Source organism: Schistocerca gregaria, chromosome X (genome assembly GCF_023897955.1).
Source record: "Schistocerca gregaria isolate iqSchGreg1 chromosome X, iqSchGreg1.2, whole genome shotgun sequence".
In the NCBI taxonomy this organism is placed as follows: Eukaryota; Metazoa; Arthropoda; class Insecta; order Orthoptera; family Acrididae; genus Schistocerca; species Schistocerca gregaria.
In genome coordinates, this window is record NC_064931.1 from 619170680 (window position 1) to 619195400 (window position 24721).

The window sequence follows — 24721 nt, forward strand, 5'->3', positions numbered from 1 at the left end:
TAGTTACAGGAAATGTTCAAAATGTCCTCCGTTAGCGAGGATACATGCATCCACCCTCCGTCGTATGGAATCCCTGATGCGCTGATGCAGCCCTGGAGAATAGCGTATTGTATCACAGCCGTTCACAATACGAGCACGAAGAATCTGTACATTTGGTACCGGGGTTGCGTAGACAAGAGCTTTCAAATGCCCCCATAAATGAAAGTCAAGATGGTTGAGGTCAGGAGAGCGTGGAGGCCATGGAATTGTTCCGTCTCTACCAATCCATCGGTCACCTAATCTGCTGTTGATAAGCGTACGAACACTTGGACTGAAATGTGCAGAAGCTCCATCGTGCATGAACCACATGTTGTGTCGTACTTGTAAAGGCACATGTTGTAGCAGCACAGGTAGAGTATCCCGTATGAAATCATGATAAAGTGCTCCATTGAGCGTAGGTGGAAGAAACTAAAATGAGCTCTAACACGGAAATTAGCCGTTTCCGGACACATGTCTACATAACATCTTTTCTTTATTTGTGTGTGAGGAATGTTTCCTGAAAGTTTGGCCGTACCTTTTTGTAACACCCTGTATATACAGGGTGTTTGGGGAGGAAAGGTCAATATTTTAAACAGTGATAGTATAAGTAATTCTGAACAAAAAATGTTATATGAACATAGGTCCGTAAATGCTTCGTTAGGGAGGTATGAGTATTGAAAGAACTTTAATTCTGCAAAACTGGTGTACTCAACGTGAACGTATACGCAACACAACTGGACCGTAACGTGATTTTCTTGAAAACAATGCACGGGTACATGCCATGTTTTTACGCTATGCAACCTACAGGTACCACGTATTGTGGTCATGTGACGTACGTACTACATTACACAGTCACCCGTTATTTGCGCAGTTGTGTCGTGTAAGCCGCATTGTGTGGTGTACCGGCGACGAATCGGTTAGCTGTGTAGTGTATGTTGTTAAGTGTATTCGTACAAGCGCTGCTAACAATGCCACACGTCTACAGTAATGAGGAATACGCAGATATGGTGTATGTTTATGGCTTCTGCGACAATAGTGCTACAACTGCAAGAGAAGAATATCACAGGCGCTTTCCGGCTCGACGATTACCTGATCGCAGGGTGTTTACCAAAGTGTTTATCACTTTGTGTGCAACAGGCTCTCTTGCAAGTAGACATTTTTCGTCCGAGCGTGCACGTCAACAAACTTTGCAAGAACAGGAAGAAATTATTGCAAGTGTTGAGCAAAGTCCCGGTACGAACATACGAAGAATGTCCCTGCGTATCAATGTCCCATAGACACGTGTATGGGAAAGATTAGATGCGGAAAACCTGTATCCATTTCACATACAGCGTGTCCAAACTCTCCACATTGGCGACAATGCCCAAGTACTTCAATTCTGTGACTGTGTAATTGAGAATAGTCATTTGCTTCCATACATACTATTCACTGAAGAAGCCTAGTTTTCACGACATGGAATAAACAACACGCGCAATAATCATCGATGGTCACGGGAAAATACACACGCTTCAGTGGATAGCAATTTCCAAGCTCGTTTTGCCATAAATATTTGGTGCGGCATGGTCGGTAACCTTTTGATAGGTCCATTTATTATCAGTCTGCGACTGACGAGGTACCGGAATTTTGTGGAAAATTCATTGTGGAACTATTCGAAGACATTCCTTTAGTCAAGCGCACTGGAATGTACTTTCAGCATGACGGTGCCTTTCAAATGTCACCTTGCGCGTCAGGGGCCATCTCAACCGCACCTAGCCTAATCGCTGGATTGGCGGTGGCGGTACTATTAACTGGCCTCCAAGATCACCTGACCTTACACCTTTAGATTTCTGTTCATGGGGTTGGATGAAAACAGAGGTGCACAAAGGGAAGGTAAATACACGAGGTGAACTGCTTCGTCGCATCATGAATGCTGCTGAATTGGTTAGGAACCAACCACAGGCAGTTGAACAAGCAACACAACATATCGCTAGAGCGCAAAAGTGCATTGACGTTCATGGTGGGATACTCGAAACTGTTCTGTGAACATCTGTACGATAAGTGATAAAGCCGTTTGTAAAAGACGTGGTAAGTCTTTCTTAACTGAATACTTGTAATATGCATGTTGTAATGCATTATGTACTCAATGCAAAGTAAAGAAACATTACGTAAAAATGTGTAACGTAACTGACTTCTCTCAGTTTTGCAGAATTAAAGTTACTTTCAATACCCGTACCTTGCTAACGAAGCATTTGCGGACCTATGTTCATGTAACATTTTTTGTTCAGAATTATTTATACTGTCACTGTATAAATATTGACTTTTCCTCCCCAAACACCCTGTATATATATAAGCTTGGCAAACCACATATTAATCATCTTACCGCCATTTGATATGAGGGATCACTTGACGAAGATTCACTCTATTCTAGGAAAGACATGAATTAACGGTGTTCGAGTCCATGATACCGAATGCAATTGAGAACGAAAATTACAGGCTTCATCACACAGCGCGTATCCACTGAATTTGCTCGAAGTGCTTTCTGATGACCAACGCACTGTATTTTCAAGGGTTTTGTAGCACCACTGGGTTCACATTCTGAGTTTAATCTTCCAATGAAACGTGCGTTTTTGGCGCACACATTTCTCCTCTCGTCCGCGCCATGCAAGGAAATCATATGTGTTAGTTCTTCAGTTTGTAAATTCGTCAAAGGCTCTTGAGTACCAAGTAAATTTAGATATCTTTTCTTGTAACTGTTTGCACAAATGCCAAACAATATCTTCAACTCGACGCCCCACTTTGTTTTCTGAAAGAGTAACTGCTTTACATTGTTCGGTTTTGTCAGGAAACAGTTCTTCAGTTGTAATTAAAATGTGCCTCTTTATCAAACCATGAACGGAGCTTTTTTTCGTAGCAGCAATGAATACTGTATTCCTTCAGAACAGTGATAACTTCGTTACGAATAACACCCACTGATTTGTTGTATTTCTCTATAACGAAATATTTCACGGCCCAATCTGTACCTAAGATACGACATTCGCTGTCTACTTTTGTCTTATTAGTTAAAACGGATGTATTGCGCACGTATTCGAAAGAAAGAAAACTTGAAACAACAACACAGCAAACACAGCTAGGAAATCACTTTCAGTTGCAGCCAAAGAGGTCCTGGTGGCATATCGGTTATTTATAAACAAGTGGACGCAATGTTCCTACCGGCCTCTCTCAGAGTTAAACGAGCGAGAAGAATCGCGCGCTATTTTAATAAACTTTCGCTCAAGCGCAGGCCGGATTAAATCCGATCGCGGACCAAATGCAGCCCTCGGGCCTAATTTTAGAGACATCTGGTGTAAAATGTTAGTCAGCTGTCTGATCCTAACAAAGTCACAATGCTATTGCCACGATGTAGGAATCGAAAAGTATTTTGTGTCTTTGTGTGTTATATACTGTTTAAGCTGTGAGAACAGTGTATTTAGATTTAGTTTTTTACAGTTTTTAACAACGTTATAAATATTTTAATGGTTTCCGTAGTGTATCTGCCACTGCCCACATCGACGCTGTGTATCTATTCCGTGTTGGGGACTGTTTGAAAGTGTAATATCTTGCGTTTCATTCAGAGTTACTTGCGCGGAGAAGGTTTCCATTATGATAAGGATTCAACTCAATGACTAACAAGAAGACTAAACCGACATAAACGACAAACTGAAGTCTTTGAGGGAGTTTTGCTGTACGTGTTGGTGAATAGAGTGTTCGCAGAGGTACAGAAATTTCATTACACTCCAAGCTGTTTCTCTCAGTGGTTTGCTCTCGCTATTTTGTTTTTGGTCTTTTTATCTCCGTTATGCAAAGATAGTAGTTTGTCTGTGGCTGTGAGTAGCTAAAGAATATAGCATCTATTACCCAGTACCCATTCCTTGTTAATGTAATGCTCCTGGTTAGCATGTTAACGACCGTATTCGTCATTGTGCCAGTGATGACTCTACACGGTATCTTTACCAGAACGCTAAGCGAGAGTGATCTCGGTCAGTAGTGTATTTATTCAGTTTAGGTTATTCAATGATTTTGGTTCCAGATAACTATAATCCGTTGCGTTATTACCAGACAGCTTGCCTAGCGCCATCCGTGGGGGTAACTTATAGGTTAGGATTTGCTATTTTAGTCCAACTAGTGCCGGAACTACATTGCATCATATTTTCTTGAGGTCAACTGCGTCATTTGACCTTGAAATGATTATTATCTGCATCTACGAAAACCACCACATTTGTACTTAACATGTTACATTAATTGAAGTTTAAGTGCAAAAGTGGAAGTTTTTCACCGATGCATACAGTGGAGCAAATGAAGGCGATATGCTGAAGAGAATGTAACGTTTAAAAAAGGTTAATGTAATCACGGAAAAATAAATTTTATTATTTTGACTGAAGACGGTGTATTACTTATCAAAGTATTCCTAACATATAATATTATTTCTTCAACATCATCACCCACTCATCTCTCTTCACTTTTCTGAATGTGAATGTTCTGAAACAAAAATGGTTGCAAGCGCAGTTATTGTACCTTAATAATGGGGTTGTAATTTGTTTCCATCTTTTCTGTTTGATGTTACAGTTTAGATTACGATAGCGGCACCGCACCATGTGCATTCCAGTTGGTTATAGAAACCTTTTACTGTTACGCTAAGTCACTTAAGTCAGGGCAGCATAACCAAAACGACAGCAATTACGCGCTGCTACAACTCATTTGCCCTGAAATCTGATTTTGTGTGTATGCCAACCGACCACCGACACTAGAGCTAATATGCATTTTCCTGGGTCCGAAACACCATTTCCCTGCTCCACACTGTCATGATCAAATAAGACTGCGGATCCACCGTTATGTCTTCGTAATGAACGTTCCCCGTTCCTTTTTTCTAAAGCTTTATGAAATATCGTTGGCGAAACACCCTAACCAAGCACCACCTCCACTATGATATCTTATGAAGCTCTCTAATGTCTAAGCTAACGTTCGGCCAGTGACTCCTTACTTTTTGTTAATTAACATTATGAAAATCTGTGTCTGCCTTATATTGAGATAATAAAATACTGCTGGTAGCATTGCGTCTCCTTCTTCAGTTACACCTCTATCCACCAGAAAACAACGAAAATAGTGGTAGATATTGGAAATTACCTGCGATGCGCTTTGTTAGTCCTATAGTTGACGTTATCTTCTACGATGGTCGTTCAATAAGTAATGTCCCACATTTTTTAAAAAGCCATTAATATAAATAGACAAACGTCCTAGTTGGTGCTTCACATTTGATGTTTGTTCTGTGCGCCGGTGAAGTTTCGGACTGTTCTGGCAGATGGCGGAGCCGTAGTACAGCGTCAAAATGGCGTCTACATACGATTCACGTTACAAGCAGCGTGCTGTTATTGAATTCTTGTGTACAGAAAAAAAAATCGCGGTGAACATCCATAAACGTTTGTGTGCAGTGTATGGCGATGCTGCAGTTGATAGGAGTACAGTTGGGCGATGGGCAAAGAAAAGTACTGCCTCAGGAAACGCAGAAACAGAGCTCCATGATCAGCCACGCTCGGGACGTCCTGTCACAGCCACTGCTCCAGACATGCTGAATCGTGCGGATGCCATTATTCGTGCCGACCGGCGCGTCACAACCCGACAAGTGGCTATACAGATGCTCGTCAGCATTGGAAGTGCATCTGTAATAATCGGCAGTCTCGTACAGGGTGTTTCAAAAATGACCGGTATATTTGAAACGGCAATACAAACTAAACGAGTAGCGATAGAAATATACCGTTTGTTGCAATATGCTTGGGACAACAGTACATTTTCAGGCAGACAAACTTTCGAAATTACAGTAGTTACAATTGTCAACAACAGATGGCGCTGCGGTCTGGGAAACTCTATAGTACGATATTTTCCACATATCCACCATGCATAGCAATAATATGGCGTAGTCTCTGAATGAAATTACCCGAAACCTTTGACAACGTGTCTGGCGGAATGGCTTCACATGCAGATGGGACGTACTGCTTCAGCTGTTCAATTGTTTCTGGATTCTGGCGGTACACCTGGTCTTTCAAGTGTCCCCACAGAAAGAAGTCACAGGGGTTCATGTCTGGCGAATAGGGAGGCCAATCCACGCCGCCTCCTGTATATTTCGGATAGCCCAAAGCAATCACACGATCATCGAAATATTCATTCAGGAAATTCAAGACGTTGGCCGTGCGATGTGGCCGGGCACCATCTTGCATGAACCACGAGATGTTCGCAGTGTCGTCTAAGGCAGTTTGTACCGCCACAAATTCACGAAGAATGTCCAGATAGCGTGATGCAGTAATCGTTTCGGATCTGAAAAATGGACCAATGATTCCTTTGGAAGAAATGGCGGCCCAGACCAGTACTTTTTGAGGATGCAGGGACGATGGGACTGCAACATGGGGCTTTTCGGTTCCCCATATGCGCCAGTTCTGTTTATTGACGAAGCCGTCCAGGTAAAAATAAGCTTCGTCAGTAAACCAAATGCTGCCCACATGCATATCGCCGTCATCAATCCTGTGCACTATATCGATAGCGAATGTCTCTCGTGCAGCAATGGTAGTGGCGGTGAGGGGTTGCCGTGTTTGAATTTTGTATGGATAGAGGTTTAAACTCTGGCGCATGAGACGATACGTGGACGTTGGCGTCATTTGGACTGCAGCTGCAACACGGCGAACGGAAACCCGAGGCTGCTGTTGGATCACCTGCTGCACTAGCTGCGCGTTGCCCTCTGTGGTTGCCGTACGCGGTCGCCCTACCTTTCCAGCACGTTCATTCGTCACGTTCCCAGTCCGTTGAAATTTTTCAAACAGATCCTTTATTGTATCGCTTTTCAGTCCTTCGGTTACATTAAACCTCCGTTGAAAACTTCGTCTTGTTGCAACAACACTGTGTTCTAGGCGGTGGAATTCCAACACCAGAAAAATCCTATGTTCTAAGGAATAAACCATGTTGTCCACAGCACACTTGCACGTTGTGAACAGCACACGCTTACAGCAGAAAGACGATGTACAGAATGGCGCACCCACAGACTGCGTTGTCTTCTATATCTTTCACATCACTTGCAGCGCCATCTATTGTTGAAAATTGTAACTACTGTAATTTCGAAAGTTTGTCCGCCTGAAAACGTACTGTTGTCCCAAGCATATTGCAACAAACGGTGTATTTCTATCGCTGCTCGTTTAGTTTTTATTGCCGTTTCAAACATACCGGTCATTTTTGAAACACCCTGTATATTCAAAGAGGAGGTCACGATGGGTTTCACGAACGCCCGCAGCAGACCACATGATTCAAAGAAAGGCCTTTTCATCTGAATAGTTGGAGCGTTTTGGGACTGACGGAGAGGCCTTTCTGTCACGGATCGTCACGGGGGACGAAAGCTGGGTGCACCCCTTTACACCGGAAGCAAAAACGCAATCCATGGAGAGGCATCATCTTCATTCACCACAAAAGGAGAAATTCATGACAACTCCCTCTGTTGGAAAAGTCATGGTGACAGTCTTCTGGAATTGTGATGGCGTCATTCCCGAGGATGTGATGCCTAGACGACCAACCATCATAATGCACGTCCACACACAAGTCTGAGAATCCAGAAACACTTCGTCAAATTGTGTTTGACATCACTGCCTCATCCACCCTACAGTCCAGCCCTGGCATCCTCGGACTTCCATCTCTTTGGGCCGCTTAAAGATTCTGTATGGGGAAGATGACGAGAGTGTCAGTCATGCAGTAAAAACATGGCTACGCCTACAAGACAAGAGCTTTTACCAACAGGGAATACATGCTCTTCCACAACATTGGCGTACAGCCATAGAACGCGATGTAAACTACACAGAAAAATAGTACATGGACAAGACATGTTGTGTATATTGTCATCAAATTCTGATTCTTGGCAACAAATATGTTCTGAGAAAGAAATGTGGGGCATTACTTATTGAAGGACCCTTGTAACGAAACGTAATAGACATGAATATGATAATAAAGATAATGGACACTTATTGATGCTCTCAGTGATTGGATACTAATGTAGTGGAAAAAGTGATGCACAACATTAACAGCAAAAATATGTATTCTGCAGTCGAGGATAAGAGAAACAGGACGTGGTGTTGTAGTCGGCGCATGAGGGATGGGACACAGCATCTCCGATGTAGCGATGAAGTAGGGATTTTCCCGTGCAACCGTTTCTTGAGTGCACCGTGAATATCAGGAATCTGTTAAAACATCAAATATCCGACATCACTGCGGTCGGATCCTGCAGGAACGGGACCAACGACGACTGAGGAGAGTCGTTCAACGTGACAGAAGTGCAGCCCTTCCTCAAATTGCTAAATATTTCAATGCCGGGCTATCAACAAGTGTCAATGTGCGAACCGTTCAATGAAACATCATCGATATGGGCTTTCGGAGCCGAAGCCTCACTCGTGTACTCTTGATGACTGCACGACATAATGCTTTACGTCCCGTCAACACTGACACTGGACTGTTGATGACTTGAAACATGTTGCCAGGTCGAACGAGTATCGTTTCAAATTGTATCGAGCGGTTGGACGTGTACCGGTATGGAGACAACCTCATGAATCCATGGATCCCGCATGTCAGCAGGGTACTGTTCAATGTGGTGGATGCTCTGTAACGGTGTGGGGCGTGTGCAGCTGGAGTGATATGGGACCCCTGATACGTCTAGGTACGACTCTGACAGGTGACACGTACGTAAGCATGCTTCCTGATCACCTGCATCCCTTCCTATCCATTGTGCATTCCGACGGATTTGGGCAATTCCAGTAGGACAATGATACACCCCACACGTCCTGAATTGCTACACAATAGCTCAAGGAACAGTCTTCTGAGTTTAAACACTTCCGCTGGCCACGGAACTCCCCAGACATTAACATTATTGAGCATATCTGGGCTGCCTTGCAACGTGCTGTTCAGAAGTAAATTCCACGCCCTCGTACTCATACGGATTTATGGACAGCCCTGCAGTATTCATGGTGTCAAATTTCCCCCAGCACTACTCAAAACATTAGTCGAGTCCATGCCACGTCGTGCTGCGGCTCATCTGCGTGCCTGAGGGACCCCTACATGATATTAGACAGGTGTATCAGTTCCTTTGGCTATTCATTGTATTTAAGCTTCAAATTCAGTGCAATCGAAAGATACGCAAGTTCATGTCATTTTTTGATACCTGCAAACCCACTCACCAAAACGTATAGATGAACTACATATATACGAAGGCATTTTTTATGCGAAAACCCTGAAAGCTTTTTAAATAAAACAAACATTAATAACATTCTAAATCTTTATTATTCATATCTACATACTGCATTTATTTCTCAACATAGCCACTCTGGCGACAAACACTTTACTCCCAGCGAGTGACAAGTTTATTGATACCGTCACTGTAGAATGTTTGACTTTGTTAACGAGGCCACAACCTCACCTCTGCTTCACACTTTCAAAGTGAAGTCCTCGGAGATGTTCTAAGTTTTTCAAGCAGATGAATATCAGATGGGGCCACGTTGTGACTGTATGGAGGATGATCGATGACAGTGAAACCAAGACGTCTAATTGTTGCAGATGACGCTCGTGTGTAGTCTGGCATTGTCATGCTGAAGGAAAGTGTGCTCCATTTTTGGACGAATTCTTCGAACTCGATTACAGCGCGCTGTTTCTCACGTACCAACATAGTTACGCTACAACTCGGAGCCCTCTAGCGGCAGAGGCTTGAAAAGGTGCAGACATGAAGAATGAAGATGTGGAATGTTAATAATATTTGTTTTATTTAAAAAATTGTAAGAGTTTTCTCATAAAAAGTTCGGAGGCATTACTTTTCAACACGCCATCGTACGTAATTAAGTTTGTACCGAAACCACAGAGAGTGAGTATTACCCGCACTTGTCCGGTTTTTGTTTTAAAGTGCACCTGAAACCATGCATGGGTGTTGTGCCCTGTGAGAGAACACAGTGAACACTTAAAGGCAAAGCACGCCATTAAAAGTGGTGTAATAAAAATGGTTGTATTGTCATTTCTGTGCATACATTAATTAATTGCACATCCGCCATCGTAGCTGTGTGGACAACTGAAAGCCATGCAGGGGGCCCGGGTTCGATTCCTGACCAGGTCAGAGATTTAATCCGCTTGGGGACTGGGTGTTGTGTTGAACTCATCCTCATTTCATCATCACCGACGCACAAATTACCGAAGCGACCTCAGCTGAAAGGGTTTACACCAAACGGCCGAATACCCCACGATGGGGCAATTTCATTTCAGGTCAGTGAATTGCACGTATGGTGTGTGCTATATCTGGTATAATTTCTGTATGACATTAGGATGGGGGAAACCTTTTTCCACATCCCTCTAGGTGAATACCGGGCTGGTCCCCACGTCCCGCCTCAGTTACACTACTCACAGGCATTTGACACACATGCGCACTTTTCCATGGTTTACACTAGACGCAAACAGATGGGGTACTCTGATTCCGGCCCGGGGAGTACGGGGTGGCGGCAGGAAGGGCAATCGGCCAACCCTTTAAATTAACGTGCCATATTCGATTTAACCAAGCCAACCCCGCGCACAGTGCGGGACAAAGGCGCAAACGATAGCGATAGAATTAAAATGGGGGAAACCATACCATCCAGACTAAATTTAGCAAACAGAAACAAATATCCCTTAACCACAGCATCGAACCGTCCATCTAGAGCTTTTTATCGCCACAACGGGAACCACTGCACTGATTGCACAATGCTGCTATAGGATATTACGTGAAGATACGAGACGCACATGTAATTATTGTTGACAAATTGGCATTATTTGACGTCCATTTTCTACCAACTCTATGCATAGAATGAAATTTCGTTACTTTTTTCTAGGGTGCTAAGAATCGCGCTGTAAAGTCCGAGTGCGTCAATTTTTTCATCTTTTTTTGGTTTTGTTATTGTTTTTGCTGTCGTCATCGTCATCTGCTGTCCAAAGGGTGTTTTGATTCAGCTCTCCACACTAGTCTATCCTACGAAACTCTCTTCAACCCTGCATAGGTACTGTAGTCTATATTAATTTGTACCAGGTTACTGTATTTAAGCCTTGGCCTAACATGTGTATTCCTTGATGCCCTAGAATATGCCCAATCTCCCTACCTCTTCTTTTTTGTAAACGATAAATTTCTTTTCTCCCTTGTTCGTTTTAGTACCTTCTTGTTATTTATTCGATTTACTCATATAATCTACGAGGGTTTGAACTTTAATAGTGGCAACTATTTATTTACAGCTCGTACAAAATAGATACGTGTTTCAAAGTTCTACTGACCTTCAAAGTAGTCACCAGCATTGTTTATAACCCGTTGCCAGCGATGTGGAAGTCGTAGGCTACTCTTAGCAGTGCTAGTTGTGTTAACAGTTCTAGCGGCGCGGTTTATAACCCGACGAATTTTTAACAGTTCTGAAAAAGAACGCCGTGAAGTGTTTCCTTCAATTTAGAAATCGAGTTGAACTCACGAGGGCTTAAGTCATAGGAGTGCAGTAGGTGGTATAGCACTTAGCAGCCCAATCAGTCGAATAAATCAGTAACAGCTTACACTGTACGTGCTTGAGCATTGTCCTGCAAAATGATTGATCAGGTCCAGCAGAAAGTGTCATCACTTCTGCCTCTAACCTGTCTTCAGCATATGTTCTAAAACTTCTATTGTATGTATGCCCCTGCTATAAACTGGTTCCTTATCTCAAAATATTCATTTTAGTAATCTCTGCCGTCCGTATAATATTAACCATAAAAGTCATATCAGTCTGCAATCCCCCAGTGCTAATAACGCTTTGATGCGTATAGCATTTGCAGCCTAAACTCTCTCAGTGGAGGCAAGATTTCAAGCTTCCACTGGCCAGCGCGAAAGTTATATCAGACAAGTGTCATAAAAGTTTCGAACTATACGGTAAGGAACTCTAAAGTCTGATTACAATTACTTGATAGATAGCACTTCAAGCCTTGCGGCTGATTCCTCCAATCACGCCTCTATGCCTGTCCATCGTTGCCACCAGTACGCCACATCGAAACGTGCAGCTGATTAACACGTATCAAGCAACAGAAAAACTTTGACGCCGAGTTCTTTCCATGGTCACTTTGACTTCTTCAAGCGCGGGTAGTACATTTTTTGTTTGACCGACTATCAACAAGGGTCTTCTAACTTTTTTTAACTTTTTTTAGATTTCTTGATGTTGTGTTCTGCTCTTTTGTACGGTACACTTTAGCAACGAGGTTTGCTAGGCCTCAGCGTAAAAGTGATTGTATCAGTTCTTGCATGGTGGCCCGACTAACAGCTACTGCGTAACTATTCACAGTCAAAGGTCACACTAGTTATTACAGAATAAATTATGTACAATACTTAACTCTGATTTGAAACATACTCGACGTCAGGTACAATATTGAAAAGTGTCACTCTGGATCAAAGCCCTAATCCAATTGATAGACACTTTGAAGGTATTTTGCTAACTCCAATCTCAGCGGTCGGTGAAGACTGGTTGCAGGCTGTTGTCCGATAGTGCTTGTCGAAACTAGAAGGCAGGTCGTGTGCTCTGGAAGAAGACCCGCCGATTGACTCTCCAGTCAACTGCGCTTATCTGGTCGTGCAGCCCACAAAATACCAGGAGGGTGGAATGATATCGAGCAACATACTATTTCCGACCAAGTGTCAGACGGTGCAAAGTAGGGCAGCAAGGGTATCGCCCTCTGTAGGTCAGAACTACGGCTCTTTCAGTACGTTTTCTCGACGCTTAAACGCCTGCTAAGCAGGCAACCCAAAAGACATTAATGTACCGCACAGAGCCTCTATAGCCTGTGCGATACAGCCTTTATTGATGGTCTATCATGAAGATAACTAAACGGACCGATTTTTATATATTTTGAAACAAGTTGCGCAAAATTAATATTAAACATTTTTGTTATTTGTGGGGTTTCCCTCCAAATTTCGCTTTTGGAATGTGTGGCTTAAGTCAGCCCAAACGCAAGCCGGTGAGGCAGAGCGGTTCTAGGCGCTTCAGTCTGGAACCACGCGACCGCTACGGTCGCAGGTTCGAATCCCGCCTCGGGCATGGATGTGTGTGATGTCCTTAGGTTAGTTGGGTTTAAGTAGTTCTAAGTTCTAGGGGACTGATGACCTCAGATGTTAAGTACCATAGTGCTCAGAGCCATTTGAACCTAGATAAATCTATCGAGCTACTTTTTTCACCAAGTTATAGCTGACAATATGGGGAATTTCCAAACGTTCTCAAGTAATTTTTATCGTTCATAGATGCCGATCTACGACACCGACTTTGTCTTTTTCTTATCGAACTACATCCTTCCTTCTGTGGCATTTGAAAGAAGTTTCTAAGTAAACTTCATTGACATAACATGAATGAGAATTGATCAACTCTCTGTCCGGGCGCAAGACAAGAGGTTCCACAAATGTCTTCCCAGCTGTATCAAATGCGCGCAAGCACGTAACTCAGGTACGGTTCGTGTGTTTACTATCACGGTTGTCATTCCAAGTAGTTCTAAGTTCTCGGGGACTGATGACCTCCGATGTTAAGTCCCATAGAGCCATTTGAACCAAAGACCGTTCCAATGCCTTCCAGATGTTCTGTTCAGAGAAATGGTAGGGACATCCGCCTTGTTGCTACCACAGTGACTGCCTCATGTCTAGTGGATGTATTCAAATAAATATATTTAGATTCTCATCAATGAATCAGGGACCAATGATGCGGGTCTTGAAGAAAAACACTCACAAGACATTGATAGACCAAGAGCCTTGTTTTTATCCACTTCTTTGAGTCACTGTGGATTATCAACTGATGATTGGTGCATATTGCGGAGGTTGGCTTACCCATGATTTCTAAACCATGCTTCTTCCTTAAACAAAACTTTCCCTATACACTGAGGTGACAAAAAGTCATAAGGATACATCATAATATCGTGTTGCACCTCCTTTTAACGGGCGTAGTGCAGCAGATCGACATGGCATGAACTCAACAAGCCGCTGGAAGTCCCCTGGAATGTGTTGCCGGTACAAGATTTTGTGGACCAACCGACCTCTCGAGTATGTCCCATAAATGTTCGATGGTATTCATGGTGGGCGATCTGAGCGACCAGATCATTCGCTCGAATCGACCTGAATGTTCTTCAAGACAATCGTAAACATTTACGGCGAGATGACATGGCGCATTGTCTTTCGTAAAAATTCCACCGTTGTCTGTGAACCTGAAGTCCATGAATGTCTGCCAGTAGTCCCCAAGTAGAGGAACATTACCATTTCCAGTCATTGGTCGGTTCAGATGGACGACAGGACCCCCATTCCATGTAAATGCAGTTCACACCGTTATGGAGCCACTACAAGCTTGCACAAAGCCTTGTTGACAATTTGGGTCCATGGCTTCGTAGGGTCTAGTCCACACTCATAGTTACCATCAGCTCTTACCAACCGAACTCGGGACTCGTCCGACCAGGACAGGGTTTTCTAGCCGTATGGGGTCCAACCTGTAAGGCCACGAGCCCAGAACAGGCGATGTCGTGTTATCAAAGGCACTCGCGGCGGTCGTCTGCTGCCATAGCCCATTAACACCAAATTTCGTCGCACTGTCGTAACAAATACGTCCGTCGTACGTCCCACATTGAATTCTGCGGTTATTTCATACACTCTTGCTTGTCTGTTAATAATGAAATGTGAAGAGGTTGAAATGCGATGGAATGTAGTGTTTGGAAAACACTCGTTAGGTTGATTTCTCTTATACTTCCGAGATGCCCCTTAGTGACACTTGCGCTGTGTGTTACTGCTACTAAACTATTAGTTTCATTTCCTTCATCAGTGGCTCCTCTTTCCCCTTGGCGTATTTTATTCTGCGCATTTCCATTTAGTAGAACTTTTTATCGTCTTTGCAAAGACAGATCGTGAGTGCTTGGCACTATCTGGTTACTGTTTGGCATACAACCACACCGATGCACTATTAGTTTGGCGACATCCACCATAAACGATATTCACTTTTTCGACTGTCGTACAGCACAACAACCGTACCTCAGTGCGTATTTGCTTACATTTGGTATAACAGTGTAGACGTTTGTGGAACCTCTTCTGCTAACGGGGGACAGTGGTTTCCGGCGTTATTATCCTGACACTATATGATTATGTGCCGCACATTTTTTGTCAAAGAATTTCTTTTAGAATCTTCTTTTAAATATCTTACAAAGAAGTATGTAGTTCCATTAAGGCAAAATAATTATAAAAATGGTGTCGTAATTCGGCGTCTATAAATAATAAAAATTACATGGGAATGCCTGGAAATTCGGAATATTGTCCGCCATAACTTGGCGAAAATGAAACCTCGATGTATTTATTCATTCTCCATAATTCTGAGATGGACTGTCATAGATGTCCCACTAAAATATTAGGGTTTGTAGCAACAGAGCTTTCGCAAATTCTCAGGATAAAATTAAAACCACATGGCCATTCGTGAAGGAAGTATTTGGCCAACAGCACAGGGTCGAGGATATAGAGTCAATACGTAGTAAAGATATTTTTGTTACCATTAATTCAGATATATGTACAGCATTTAACAATCAGTTTCTGAAAGCAGAAGGTGAATTAAAAAAAACTTGATTTCTACAGGGAGACATATAACTGTCTTAAAGAACGGCTTTCCAAGACTTCTACCTGAAATACACCTCCTTGATACTGAGAATGGGTGAATAATTAAATCGCTGAAGATTCAGGAGTCTCATGGATATTCTGGGGTATCTAACAGGACACTAAAGCACTATGTTTCATATGTTAGGCTAATACTTAGGCACGTTGGTAACTTTTAAATAAAACAAGTGTTAGTAACCTTCTACATCTTTATTCTTCATGTCTGTATATTTATTTCTCAACATAGTCACACTGGTGACGAGATCATTTCTTTCAACGAGAGACAAGTTTGTTGATATCGTCATTGTAGAATGTTTGACGTTCTGACGAAGCCACAACCTCACCTCTGCTTGTACAGCTTGATCACTATCAAAGTAACGTCCTCGAAGGTGTACTTTAAGTTTTGTAAACTTATGAAAATCGTATGGGGCAAATTGGAACTGTATAGAGGATGATTGATGACAGTGATCGCAAGGCGTCGGATTGTTGCAGACGACGCAGCGCTCATGTGTGATCTGTTATTTTCATGCTGAAGGAGATGATGCTCCATATTTGGACGAACTCTTGGAATTCTAAACTCGGTTCAGTCTGCTGTTACTCACGCACCGACATAGGTACGTTAACACCGCTATGTTACATTCCACAATTCTGAGCCCTCTAGCGGCAGAGAGCTGCAAATATGTAGACATGAAGGATAAAGACGAAGAATGTTAATAATAACATTTGGGTTATTTCAAAAGCTTTAAGAGTTTTCACATAAAAATTCGGAGATATTGCTTTTCAGCAAGTCCTCTTGAATTACCTTTTCTCTGTGAGTCACTGGACAGATTAAACAAAAAGCTGCGAACACTAGGAATCTTCCTTGATTTAACTAACGCTTTTGATTGTGTGGATCACAAAACAATACAGCAAAAGTTGGACAGTTATGGAATAAGGGGAGTCGCTCGCAATTCGTTCCTGTCATCCTTTAAGAACAAATAGCAGTACGTTATTCTCCACAGTAATGAGCATTGCAATAAGGTGGCTTCTGATTGTGACACGTTTTGGTGGGAGTGCCTCAGGGGCCAGAGCTGGGTTCACTTCTGTTTCTTATATGTATAAATGACAAGACTTCCAATATTACATGTCATTTTAAAATGTTTCTGTCATCTAATGACAGTCGCTTTGTACTGAATGATAATCAGTGAAAAATAGGCAGGGTATGAAATACTACAGTTCAAGAACTAATTTCGTGGCTTGTAGAAAATAAATCAATGTTGTATCACAATATGACACAGTTTTGACAGTTCCGAACACACAATTCAACTAAAACTGACATTTTGATTACATAGAATGTCATATGATACATAAATATAAATCTGAACGGTTCAAATTTCTAGAGTGTTCAGATAGATAGTCAACGGTGATGGAAACCCATATTCGAGAACTGAATGCTGTCATATTTACCATTAGAACAATATCTGAAACATATGCGAATCCAACACGAAGATTAGTCTACTTTGCTAATTTTTTACTATCTATTGATGTACGGCATTACATTCTGGAGTAACTCTTCCCATTCACAAGGGATAATTTTGACTTAGACGTAGGCAGTCTGAGCCACAAGTGGTGTAACTTCGCGAACATCTTGTCGACTCGTGTTCAGGAGTCTGACCTCTCAATAATTATTATCTTTAATGTAGTTTGCTGATAACGATATGAGAATAATCCAAAGAATTAGTAGCATTCACTCGGTCATTACTTGTCGGAACTCCATTCTGCATTTGGATCGCACTTCCAAATCATGTGCAGATAGGGAGCCAGTGTTCTGCATTCATTTTCAATAAGCTACCACTATAAATAAAATGAAAAAAAGTTGTAACTCTCGTACATTGAAGTCTAACTGAAGAATATTGTCGTGGATTATTGCTTTAATTCTCTCAGGGAGTTCCTGGATAAATAATTAAGCCAATTCCTGTGTTACATTGTTTATTAGTGTACTGACTCGTTCCGTGGTCATGGAGATTTGCTCCTGACTTTGGTGCGGAAGTAGGCATGTAAAATTTAGAGCTTTTGCGTGAAGCGTTTCGGGCTGATAAATCGTCATGGGGAACAACTTTTTCAGACACAATATGTTCGCTGACGCTTCAAAATGACTCTTAGGTGTATGCGTCATGTCCAGTCAGAAGGAGTACAGGCTCAGCGTTTGGTTGAACGGGCCCGTTCGGGGCAGCCAACTGCTGCTGAGTTGTTCCTGAGGTTCATTTGACTCTCACCGACGCGGGCACTTCGTTCACCGTTTTAGACCGAGCTTGAAAGCTGAAAGCTCTTGTGGCAGCCTTGTAGCAGCACGTGACAGAGTCCAGTTAAAAAGTATCTAGAGGACTAATGCTCCTATCGCAGTACAAAAAAGGCAAATATCCCTCTGTTCGAAAAGACTCTGACTGAAAACTGGGGTACCAACTACTTCATTCTTCCTTCCTCAGCACCTTTAAAAATTTTCCCAAACATTTTGGCATCCGAACACATTCAACTTATTTACGATCTTTTTAACGTGCAACTGTCATCTCACTCCCACAAACTCCCCTAACTGTTACTCGCCCACATCCATTTGTCTATCGCTGTAAGTCACTCATACGCATTCACTCCCGCTAGCCCATTCTCATTCACTCCTTGAGCCCAATTCATTGTCATTATCTCTTTGTATCCCTCTGACACTGACTCCTGTCTCACAGTCACAGTCTCCTTCTTTTTGTCCTACCACTACTACTGCTCTGTCCTCTCATTGTCACTGTCTCCCTCTCGCTCTCTCTTACTGCTACTATCCCATTCCTTCTTTGTCACTACAGTTGTCTCCTCTCTCTCTCTCTCTCTCTCTCTCTCTCTCTCTCTCTCTCTCTCTCTCTGTCTCGCTGTCATTCTAATGGATTCTGTCTCTCAACGCCACTGTCTCTCACCCACTTCCACTTTCTTCTTCTCTTTATTCCTGTTCCACTAGCCCTGTCTCCTTCACTCCTTTCCTAGCACTGTTGTGTCATTGTCATCCATGTTCCACTGTCACTGCGTCCCTCTTTCACACTGCCATTGTCTCCTTCGGTCTTTCCGTACGACAAACAGTCTACAAGCTTCCAGTTATCACAACTCTTCCGTCTCTTTCATACTACCACTGTTTCCTCCTCGCTGAGCGTAAAAAATGGTTCAAACGGCTCTGAGCTCTATGGGACTTAACATCTGAGGTCTTCAGTCCCCTAGAACTTAGAACTACTTAAACCTAACTTAGGACATCACACACACCCATGCCCGAGACAGGATTAGAACCTGCGACTGTAGCGGTCGTGCGGTTCCAGACTGAACCGCCTAGAACCGCTCGGCTACACCGGCCGGCCGCTGAGCATAAAAAAAGTGCGAATATGTTTGCATGTCAAAAATTTTAAAGGTGCTGAAGGACGTAGAGCGAGGTAGCTGGTACCCCACTTTTCAACAATTTCTTTTAAAGACAGGAACATATTAGTCTGTTTTGTGCTCCGACAGGAACATTTTTCCGCTGGATCCCTTCTTTTCCCTGATATAGAAAGAAATGTCACTCATATGAAAAGAACTTTATGGCTCAGTAAAATTTTGATTGTTTACTTACGTGAAATTGAAATGATGCAAATTAATTTTACATCACAGACCGGTTTTGCATGTGCGTCAGTACATTCGGATGATAACGGAGACACTTTACAGCATATTTCTCCGTGCTACGTCACTTTGTAATATACGTCTTCCCGTCACACCGGATACTACGTACTTACCTTACGTGTAAAAGTAGGATACCTTTTAACATCTGTATTTCGAACGCGGGTAGAGACATCGCGAAAATTGTCAAGGTTGTTCGAGATCAGGATCTTAGAAACATATCGTAAAAGTTGCAGCGATTTGCTGTCTATAGACGTCTAGGATTCCGCTGCTCGGTTTTGGTACCCAAAAATCATGTTTTTCGGCTTGTTTCGGGAACCGCGCATGAAATAAATTGTGCCTCCAAATGTCTGTTAAGGCACACGTAGACCATGTGTAATGCAAGATGAACTAATCCATTTGCCTATGTTGGAGAAAGTGTGTAATATTCAAACTTTGATTCTGTTCTGTAGGATAGTTAAAGTAAGACGATTTTCTGTTGGGTAGACTATACAAATAATCCCTAGCACAAGGGCTAACCAAAACTTTTGACCCCCAAGTTGCTATCATCGGCAACGGCCTTGCCGCAGTGGATACACCGGTTCTCGTGAGATCACAGAAGTTAAGAGCTGTCGGGCGATGTCGGCACTTGGATGGGTGACTATCCAGGTCGCTATGCGCTGTTGCCATTTTTCGGGGTGCACTCAGCCTTGTGATGCCAATTGAGGAGCTACGCAACCAAATAGCAGCGGCTTCGGTCAAGAATACCATCTTACGACCGGGAGAGTGGTGTGCTGACCGCACGCCCCTCCTATCCGCATCCTCCCCCGAGGATGACACGGCGGTCGGATGGTCCCGGAAGGCCACTCGTGGCCTGAAGACGGAGTATGTACGTTGCTATCATCAATAGAACCCGAAGTATGAGCCCCAGAAAATCTCGTTTCTTTGTGTAGAATCTTGTACCGCAAGGAGGCAAGGAGAGGATGATGTTATGGATGGCCGGTATCCTCTTTCTATAACACAAAAGCACACGTTCTTTATTTACAAGAACTGGCAGTGTTAACTGGAATAGAGTCCATGTTCTGTGGTATAAGAACATCAGTAACAGTCCTCTTGCAGGCAATATCGGTAATCTTACTATTACAAACTTTAGGCTCAGTGCTAGTACAGCTATAGGCATAACCTGGTCGCTATGTACTGTCCGAGTAAATTGACGGACGCCAATTGGATGAGTGAGTCAGTGCGCCCCGCCGGTCAGCGGCGGCGGCGGCGTAAACGTATGCTGTCGAGAGGGCGCTGCCGCGTGTTGCCTGTCGGTGTGCCTCTGGCCTCTCTCGTGATAGGCACACTCGATCCAGCGCCTACCATCGATCTTTGCACTACATCTTAGCCGACCGGTGTGATGTTTTGGAAATGATTACACTACTGGCCATTAAAAATGCTACACCACCAAGATGATGTGCTACAGACGCGAAATTTACCCGACAGGAAGAAGATCCTGCGATATGCAAATGATTAACTTTTCAGAGCATTCACACAATGTTGGCGCCGGTGGCGACATTTACAACGTGCTGACCTGAGGAAAGTTGCCAACCGAATTCTCATACACAAACAGCAGTTTACCATCGTTGCCTGGTGAAACGTTGTTTTGATGCCTTGTGTAAGGAGGAGAAATGTGTACCATCGCGTTTCAGAATTTGATAAAGGTCGGATTGTAGCCTATCGCAATTGCGGTTTATCGTATCGCGACATTGCTGCTCGCGTTGGTCGAGATCCAATTACTGTTAGCGGAATATGGAATCGGTGGGTGCAGGAGGGTAATACGGAACGCCGTGCTGGATCCCAACGGCCTCGTGTCACTAGCAGTCGAGATGACAGGCATCTTATACGCATGGCTGTAACGGATCGTGCACCCACGTCTCGATCCCTGAGTCAACAGATTGGGACGTTTGCAAGACAACAACCATCTGCACGAACAGTTCGACGACGTTTGCAGCAGCACGGACTATCAGCTCGGAGACCATGGCTGCGGTTACCCTTGACGCTGCATCACAGACGGGTGCGCCTGCGATGGTGTACTCAACGACGAACCTGGGTGCACGAATGGCAAAACATCATTTTTTGGGATGAATCCAGGTTGTGTTCACAGCATCATGATGATCGCATCCGTGTTTGGCGACATCGCGGTGAACGCACATCGGAAGCGTGTATTCTTCATCGCCGTACTGGCGTATCACCCGGCGTTATGGTATGCGGTGCCATTGGTTACACGTCTCGGTCACCTCTTGTTCGCACTGACGGCACCTTGAACAGTGCACGTTACATTTGAGATGTTTTACGACCCGTGACTCTACCCTTCATTCGATCCCTGCGAAACCCTGCATTTCAGCAGGATAATACACGACGGGATGTTGCAGGTCCTGTACGGGCCTTTCTGGATACAGAAAATGTTCGACTGCAGCCCTGGCCAATACATTCTCCAGATCTCTCACCAATTGAAAACGTCTGTTCAATAGTGGCCGAGCAACTGGCTCGTCACAATACGCCAGTCACTAATCTTGATGAACTGTGGTACCGTGTTGAAGCCTGGCAGCTGTACATGTACACGCCACCCAAGCTCTGTTTGACACAATACCCAGGCGTATCAAGGCCGTTATTACGGCCAGAGGTGGTTGTTCTGGCTCAGGATCTATGCACCCAAATTGTGTAAAAATGTAATTACATGTCAGTTCTAGTATAATATATTTGTCCAATGAATACCCGTTTATCATCTGCATTTCTCCTTGGTGTAGCAATTTTAATGGGCAGTAGTGTAGCATGTTGTCTCGTGCATACAGATTTTAATTACGCTGTAGCATAATCGGCGAATACCCCAGCTGAGTGGCCGCGCTTCGTCTTTTCAGGAGGAGATCGGCGACGTCTTCGAACACTGGCAGGATGTGGAGCCCGCTGCTCCGAAGCCAGCGCAGTCCCCCGAGGCAGAGGCTCAGTTGCAGCCGCTGCCGGACTCTGACCCCGAGCCGCCGCAGCAGCCGTCCGCGGATGCGGGCCCTGAGCCCGCTCCGGACCCCGAGCCGGAGCCCGAGCCGGAGCGCGCGGCGGCCAGCACGCAGGTGAGGGGCGGCGAGCGGCGCCGACGGCCGCGGTTCCGGCGGCCCGCCAAGCCGGCCGACGAGCGCGACGAAGGCGACTGCCCGCAGCCGCTGGCCGAGTTCGACGCGGTGGTGGCCCGCGAGCTGAGCGCGCTGCGCCTGGCCGGCACTCCGCCCGCAGACGCCCAGTCCTCGCCCTCTCTGTCGCTGTCGCCGTCGCCGTCCCCCTCGCCGCCGGTCAACGGAGGGCTGCCCTCCGTAAGTATACTGCACGCTGGTCAGCCACCGACCTTTTGTAATTATCGGTCATTCAGACGTAACCAGTTCCTATCCTCTTCCCATATTTCACCTGGGGATGTCCAACAATTTTCTGAATGTACCGTAAGACTGACAATACCTTTTGAAGATTACGTTGAAATTAAGTTCTTCACTGGAGAGAGAGAGAGAGAGCAGGTAAGTGTACCGAACCAAAAATCAGTCATCCTCAGCAGACATCCCGCTAATACCGTGTACACCACCTTGGGCCGGCCGGGGTGACCGAGCGGTTCTAGGCGCTACAGTCTGGAACACGCGATTGCTACGGTCCTGCCTGGGGCATGGATGTGTGTGATGTCCTTAGGTTAGTTAGGTTTAAGTAGTTCTAAGTTCTAGGGGACTGATGACCTCAGAAGTTAAGTCCCATAGTGCCCAGAGCCATTTGAACCATTTTGAACCACCTAGGTCCTCGATAATGGGCTCATTTCGGATAGGAAGAAAGTCTACAAGCTACTTTCGGTATGCCATACCCAGCTGAAACCATTGACTGTTAGATCCCGTACAGCTACCTAATTGCAGCGGGTTTGATTTCTAACTCACTATTTCGAATAGACCCAAACATTTTCTGTGGGCTCAAGAGCGGTTAATTGAGCGCGTCAGTCGAGGTGCGATAGCGTGCCGAAGTGTTAAGGGTACGCTTATACTGCACCTCCCTGCTGGCACCTCACTCGCCGCTGGCATATCACACGTCACTGCCAGCCGGTAGCGTTGTCGCACGTACGCTGCAGCTTCGCTGCTCGCTGGCCGGCGGGAGTAATTACCCTGCAGCTGTTCACATATCGACCAGTGTGTTAGCAGCGTCAAACGCGACACTGCTGGAGTGACCTTTAAGCACCAAATCGCGGTTCAAGTTTCAGGACATACGGCGATGGTCGCAGTGCGAAACACAAACCAGCTTAATATCGTCGTCTGGTGAGGGTCGTAGAAAGCAGTGCGGCGAGCAGCGATGGCGAGAGCTAAATAGACCGGCTAGACACAGCTGCATTAATTCATCATCTCAGGGCCAAGCCGGTGAGGGAGACTTGGCGGCGTAGACGCACCCTAGTCGTACCAGGACATTATGCTTGCAGCCTTGTGAACACGACCGATATCGTCAAGGAAGATACGGGTGTCCACGAAATAGTCATCAACTGTAGAGGAAAGAGCTTCACTTGCTCACCGCGGATGTTGAAATGAACCCCCTCGTTGGTTTTCACGGTAGCCTCAATCGATGGGCCCCAGAGATAATACGGAGAAACACCTCAAAAAGGTCGCAGAAACGCCTTCTACTTGAATTACAACCTCCAAACACTACGGGTCAAATTCATCGTTGGGCCTTCGGAACATCTGACCTATTCCATCGTTTCGAAAGAGGCTCCTATCGTTTCTAAAGAGGTATCATTACAAGTCATAGGACGACACTACACCCCAACAATTGCCGTATTGTTAGGTCCACTGAAAATGTGCAACTTTATGTGACAGTGTGAGCAATGGCTTTTTGCAAGGTTCCTGACTCCAACCGTCCATTTAAGCGGCTCCCTTCGCAACGTTCGCTTGGCGATTGGTTAGACAGTTACATGTTCCATAGATCATTTGCACGACGCTTTTAGCGAAATGATGTGGAACAAGTCAGTTTACAGGTATGAATAATACATAGTTCAATCCCGCGTCCGACCAACCTGATTTAGGTTTTCCGTGATTTCCCTAAATCGTTCCAGGCAAATGCCAGGATGGTTCCTTTGAAAGGGCACGGCCGAATTCCTTCCCCGTCCTTCCCAAATCCGATGAGACCGATGACCTCGTAGTTTGGTCTCTTCCCCCAAAACAACCCAACCCAATGTTAACATTAATGAACATACAATTATTTTGACGTATTCATGCCACTTCACTTAAAAATGAGTGTTTTTCTGGTGTTTTTCAGTTCGACCCGCGTTCACTGATAGCAACAATTCCTGTGTCGTTCATGTTGATACAACAACCAATCAGCTTCAGTAATGATGTTATCATGTACATGCCCAAACACGAT

The 24721-nt window shown here is 44.4% G+C and overlaps 1 protein-coding gene across 2 annotated transcripts in view; it reads left to right on the forward strand.

Annotated features, from left to right (window-relative positions):
• The window catches only part of LOC126299075 (rho GTPase-activating protein 7), a 1286633-nt gene that overhangs the window by 664254 nt on the left and 597658 nt on the right, over positions 1 to 24721 (forward strand). For both annotated transcript variants that reach the window (XM_049990744.1, XM_049990745.1), the window contains exon 4: positions 22213 to 22659. In XM_049990744.1, the coding sequence (XP_049846701.1) occupies positions 22213 to 22659 (447 nt within the window). The remainder of the gene's footprint in view (positions 1 to 22212; positions 22660 to 24721) is intronic.